We start from the raw sequence: 6,000 nt of genomic DNA on the forward strand, positions 1-6,000 counted from the left end.
GTGATCTAGATATATACTATACAGAGCCCTAGAGCTGTACTCATAGACACTTTGAGGCCAGAAGGGAACATCGTGATCAACTAGTCTGACCTCCTGAACATTGCAGACCACAGAACCTCCTCCCCCGCACACACACTTCTGTAATAGACCCATTACCTCCGGCTGAGTTACTGAAGTCCTCAAATCATGATTTATAGACTTCAAGTTACAGAGAATCCACCATTTACTCTAGTATAAATCAGCAAGTGACCAGTGCCCCACGCTGCAGAGGAAGGTGAAAACCCGCAAGGTCTCTGCCAATCTGACCTGGGCGGAAATTCCTTCCTGACCCTAAATATATTAGACCCACCAGCCTGACACCTGGGAAAGAATTCATTGTAGTAACTCAGAGCCTTCCCCATCTAGTGTCTCATCTGCAGCTGTTAAGAATATTTGCCACTAGCAGTCGCAGATGGGCCACATGCCACTGTAAAGCAGTCCCACCATACCATCCTTTCCATATACTTATCAAGCTCAGTCTTAAAACTAGCTAGGGTTTTTTTGCCCCCTCTGCTCCCCTTGCAGCTCTGGATCAACACTATGCAAAGATCTAGGCTTGCACTATGTATAGACACAGGTATTTACTATGCAGAGCTCTAGCTCTACACACCCTATGGGTTAAATAGCCCTCGTCACGCAGATTTGTGTAGTGTGCAAACATCTAGCTGTAGCCAGGTACTGGGTGGGCACAGTGTAGAACTCTAGCTATGGGCTCCATAGCTCTCCAGCTGTGTGTGCTCCAGATGTGATTGCGCAACCCCATTCCGCGTGAGTCTGTGCCCGGGCAAGGGCCTGGCTTACCGGCAGGGAGTTAGCTGGGCTGCTGCTGGCGGCCAGTTTCACGGCTTGCTTCTTGAGTTCGGCCAGTTTGACCTGGCAGTTCTTGCACCATCCTCCTTTCCCGGCTCTCTCGAAGTGCCCCAGCTCGGCCAGCGAGACGGCCCCAGCTCCCTCCGGAGGGGGGCGGCTGCCGCAACGGTCCTCATCGGCGGCAAGCGGCAGCCTCTTCCTAGGGGCGAGCTCCAGAGAGAGCGGGGCCGGCTCTCGCCCAGAGCTTCCCTCCGCGACCTGCAAAGAGAGAAGGACTCAGGACAGTGCAAGGAGCCAGCAGCTCGCGTTAACCGGGGCAGCCTGCAAAGACGGGCCCCTGCGCCTGGAAGGGAACCCTGCAAAGAGCAGCCCCCGGGCCGGAACGGTGCAAAAAGCCAGCTCTGCAACCCTCGGCCCGGTGCACTGACCGGTTCCCGCGCACGCTGCTCGCACAGCCTCCAGTGCAAAGTTCCCTCGTGCCTCCCAAGCGCGCGGCCAACTAGCAACAAACTCCAAGCACCCGGGGGATCCCCGCGCGGAGGGCAGGGGTGAAACCTCCCGCGCTCTGCACCAGGCTCCATTGACCTTCCCTGAAAAGTTCCTCCCCAACTTACCCCCGCAGCCCGGTGTTCAAAGCCCAGACACCTTCTCCCAGCTGGGTTCTCTGCAGCCCGGATCATGGTTCCGGACCAGGCAGGTTTTTGTCACCTGGACCCTGACCCACCCGCGCGCCCAGATCCCAGCTGTTTGCAACTACACTGGGCTAAGCAGTCCCGAGCTGTCCTGAAAGACCTTCCTGCCCATTGCCAAGTCCAGGGACCGGGGGCTGCAAAGTCCGGCTCCTTGGTTTCCACTTGCAAGGGCGGCTGCTGCGGCGGCGGCGGGCGGCAGCCTGGAGCTACGTAATATTTCCTCCCATGTTGTTGGAACTCAAAGGAGTAAACTTTGGGTTGCGAGTTCGCGAGAGAAGCCCCGAACTGAGGCAGCGGGCGGAGCAGAGGGGAGGAGAAGGCGGAGGAGGAGTGAGCTCCCCACCTCGGTGCAGAAAGGGACCGAGCGCACAGGAGCGCGTTAGGAAAAACTGCTCCGAGGGGAGGAGGGGCTCCGCGTGGGGTGGGGTGAACGAGGTGGGAGCCGCTAGAGTTCGAGCGTTTCTTTCCCACATTGACGCTGCAAAGCTCCGTTCGGCTCCAAACCCTCAGGAGCGTTAGTGGGGTGCCTGCCACGCGAACCCCTTCAAATAAAAACCCAGAGGTTCCTGAACAGTGACAAGGGGGTTGCTTGTTAGTAGTTTGCATGGGGCAGCCCGAGACAAACTTTCCAAACAAGTCTCAGGATCAGGCTTTTAAACTACTACATCATGGGAGGGCAGGGAAGGGTGTCTGCGAAGGAAATGGGATTGAACCCTGGACTCTGCACTTCAAATTAGCAAGAAAGGAGGCACCGCTCGTCCTTTGAGTTACTCTCACCGTTTGTTTTATTACATGTGCCTGGAGAGCTCGCTCGCTCTCTCTAGGAATCTCTCCAGATGCAGCTCGGTGCCCGGCTGCAGCCACGTTTGCTTGGGTGGCGTTTGAGAGCCTCACACACCTTGCACGGGTCGGGTGACTCTCTGCGCTCTCGCCCCCTGACACACACACACGCTGGAGTCTGTGTACTGCTCCGCCCATTCCCATCAGCTCTTTGGGAATGTGCATGTGACAATTGACCCGACAGGTGGAGAAATCCCCGTTCCTCCGCTAATTGTCTCTCTGGCTGCCGTTCCGCCTCCTGTCCTTAGCACTTCTGTTGCAGGCAGACAGATGTGTGAAACCATTCCTTGCCCCTGATTGCTACGTCCCTCCCCCACCCCCAGCTAGACAACAAAGGTCCGGCCCGTTCGGTTCTGACCCGCGGAGAGGATCTGGATGCGTTTTACACCTGCAAGAGTGTGACGGGCAGTGGCTTCACAGTTCACCCTCGCAGGCAGGGTAGTTACGTGGCTTGGGTCTTTGCTATTTATGTGTCTGAGACCTGCCTCTGGTTGCAGGCTAAGAGCGGTCCCTGTGATTGGAGCGCCATCTGCTGGTCCCGTGCCACTCCGCACTTTGGTGGCAGAGACTTGGCCATGTGCTTGCACAGGTCCCCCGCAAATTCAGTCGACACGCTCTCACTCTGCGATCCCAGACCCACTCAGAAGGGGCGGTGGGGAGTTCACTCCGGAAACACACAGCCACACGTGGCTTCTTTATTACGCCTCATTGCAGAGCCGCTAGACTGCCTCGCATGTATGCATTTTACTTTGGGCAGGCAGGTTGGAAACTTTGGGTTCCCCTCCGCGCACACATAATCCCCATTAAATACAGGACAACGGTATGTACCAGCATTACACTCACGCGATTTGTGTTTGACACAGTATGGGTTATAATAATAACGCGCTGCGCCTCTTGCAGCTCACCTTTGGACACACGTGAGTGAAGATCCACAGCCCGAAATGCGGGCTGCAGATAAAAGCTCTTTAAATGGAAAGTCCCTTTGGCCGCATAACTTTAATCTCCCTCTAGCTCCCGAAGATTTGCACCTGGATTTTTAGGCGCTCAAGCAATGATCAGGGTCCGCTATAATGCGTGTCGCCTCATCAGGGAGACTGCCTTTGCCAGGCAGACTTATCCCAGACACTTAATAGGTAATGAAAGCTATTAAATGCACGCTTAATGGCTCTGAACTCTGTCAACTGCGCGATAGCTCCCTTATGCTCCACTTCATCCCATGCGCCACCTCCCCAGACTCTCTCGGGCGGCAACAGTTCCCCTGCGAGCTCCGGCGCCCCAGCTGCCTCACACATGCACGAGGCAGCTCTGCAAAGCTCTTGTTCCCGGTGGGAGCCCAGTATCCCTCCATGTGCCTCTGATGACCGCCATTCCCCCATCACCTCGTGCGGCAGGCGGGGACCCCCGCGGAGCTTATGCGCGCAAATCACAAGCGCGCACACGCCAAACCATGCAGCAATCAGGGGAGGCTGGTGACATCGGAAAATGTGACACTTCAGGCCTAATTTACAGCAGCTGTTAAAAATCGTGCCCTGAGACCCTCCACTGTAACTAGCCCACCTGGCCACTCATCGCCTCAGGGATGCCCATCGGCAAACTTCAATGCCTTTGGCCCCCAAGCAGCCCGCCCTTACGAACCTTTAGCTGCCCTGCTGCAGGAGCGCTACACTGCACAGTTGGGAACGCTTCATTAGTACCTTGTCCCTGGCATTAACCTGGGGGGGGGCAGAGGAGACAGAGACACACGCATGATTATGAGTGATGTGCCCGGTCTCCTTATCGTGTCTACTCAAGGCGCTCTGCAGGTCTTCAGTAACTTGCTTAAATATTTCATGCGTCTGAGTAATGGCTGCAAAAGCCTCCTTCGACTCCCAGTGTTGGGCTGCGGGAAAGGGGGGTGGGCCCTGCTTCCAGCTCCGGTTCTGTGCTCCGAGTCATGCTGCTAGAACTAATCAGGTGTTTTTTTAAAAAAAAAACACCTTGGATAGACACAAGTATTTCTAAGACATCCCCATTTCAAAGGTTTCCTGTAGATTGAAGCCAACCGTTCCACACTTTACCCAAGGTGATCCGAGGGAGCCGCCCGGATCCCTTTCAGAAGGGATAAATCAGTGGCTTTGCTTATTCCGCGCGTTTACCATTGAGACCGATATAGAGGAGCCCTGGGAAGGGTGTCTTTCCCGGATTTAATTGCTGGTCTTTTATTGTGCAGCCTGCACTGTTCGTGGTGCTGAAACTGCACGTGGGCTCACTGCACGTTTCGGAATTAACTTTATACCTAGGGCCTAGGAGACACTTAACCCCTAGCAAGTTTTTTTTGTTTATTTGTTTGTTTGGTTTTGCTCCGGTCTACAACTGGGCGGAAATCGGTGATAGCGGCCAAACCCAGCTCGCCCTCTGCTGCCCCTGACCCCGAGCGCTTTCTTGTCCCAACAACCCCCAGCCGCGGTTCTCTCTCTTACCTTGCCTTTCCTCCGCAGCAGGTGGCTGGTGAAGCCGAAGATGATGTCCGAGTCCAAGCAGAGAGCGCCTATCTCCAGCAGGCTGGGGTTTTTCCTGGTGGCGCTGGAGGGATCGGGCGATTTTTGAAAAGCCATAGTTTGGTTCGAAATATCCGGCTCCCTGTGCGATGGCAAAGAACCCCGCTGGGTGCGAGTTACTCCTTCATACTGGCAGGCTGCGCCGGGCTGGGGGTTAGGGAGCCAGAAGCCAGGCAGCAAACCCACCAATATCTCTCGCTCCTTTTTATTTCCCCCTGTAGCGCACCTGGTCTGGTGGGCTCCTCTCGCGGGCGAGCAGCAGCAGCTCCGCTCAGCGTCCCATCAGAGCTGCAGCTTCTTCCCCTCTGTCCCCTGCTCCGCTCCTGCCGGCCATCAGCACCCAGCCCTCATCGGGCTCGTCTGAGGATGCCCTTGCCGTTAACCCGGAGTGCCTCTCTCCTGCCTCCCCCATGCACTGGTGATTTCTCCGGGGGAGTGCCAGGGAGGCAGGGCTGCCAGTGAAGTCTGTGATGACAGTTAGCGAAGGATGAAGGGAAACGCCTGAGGAAATACTTTCCAACCGGGGCTACCGCTCCCCTAAAAGCTTGTTAGTAACCAGAGAGCCCGAGACACACAAGCAGCTCGCTCCGCTCCTCATCGGGGGCGAGGAACAGGTCTCTAATGGCTGGGCTGAAGGGGCGAGCGCCTCTCCTCCGCCACAGACGCGTGCCTGCTGCCTTCAGAGCGACTTCAGTGGCAAGCGGTGGCAGATGCATCCCCCCTCGGCCTCTCTGGCTCTCAGAAGCGCTGTCCAGCAGACCCAGAGGACACGTGGAAACCCTGCAGGCTCCCCCTCCCTCCTAAATCAGACTCCCGGGGTGCAGCCACGGTGCAGCGAGCCGGCTGAAGACTGGAGCCGGGCGGCCGAGCCCCAGCCCATGGTGCTCCCCGCAGCTCCCCCCACCGCCACCCCCCGGCTTTGCTGCTAACGAGGAAAGTTGGAGGCAGAGCTTTTGCATGTGGTGGCTTCCTCCTGAATAGTCGCCTGCAGGGAGGGAAGGAAGGAGGGAGGCAGGTCTGGCGTTGCCTTGGCACGGCTGCCTGAGTGCCCTGCCTACAGGGGAGCCGTATAAAAAGTGAGG

The 6,000-nt window shown here is 56.8% G+C and overlaps 1 protein-coding gene across 1 annotated transcript in view; it reads right to left on the reverse strand.

Annotated features, from left to right (window-relative positions):
• Window positions 1-4,975, reverse strand: part of KIF26A (kinesin family member 26A) — a 138,490-nt gene extending 133,515 nt beyond the window's left edge. The window contains exons 1-2 of the mRNA XM_065403730.1: window positions 4,841-4,975; window positions 841-1,107 (exon numbers count right to left, since the gene is read on the reverse strand). Of these exons, the coding sequence (XP_065259802.1) occupies window positions 841-1,107; window positions 4,841-4,975 (402 nt within the window). The remainder of the gene's footprint in view (window positions 1-840; window positions 1,108-4,840) is intronic.
• Window positions 4,976-6,000: the final 1,025 nt, after the last annotated feature.

This window comes from Emys orbicularis, chromosome 4, assembly GCF_028017835.1.
Source record: "Emys orbicularis isolate rEmyOrb1 chromosome 4, rEmyOrb1.hap1, whole genome shotgun sequence".
NCBI lineage: Eukaryota > Metazoa > Chordata > Testudines > Emydidae > Emys > Emys orbicularis.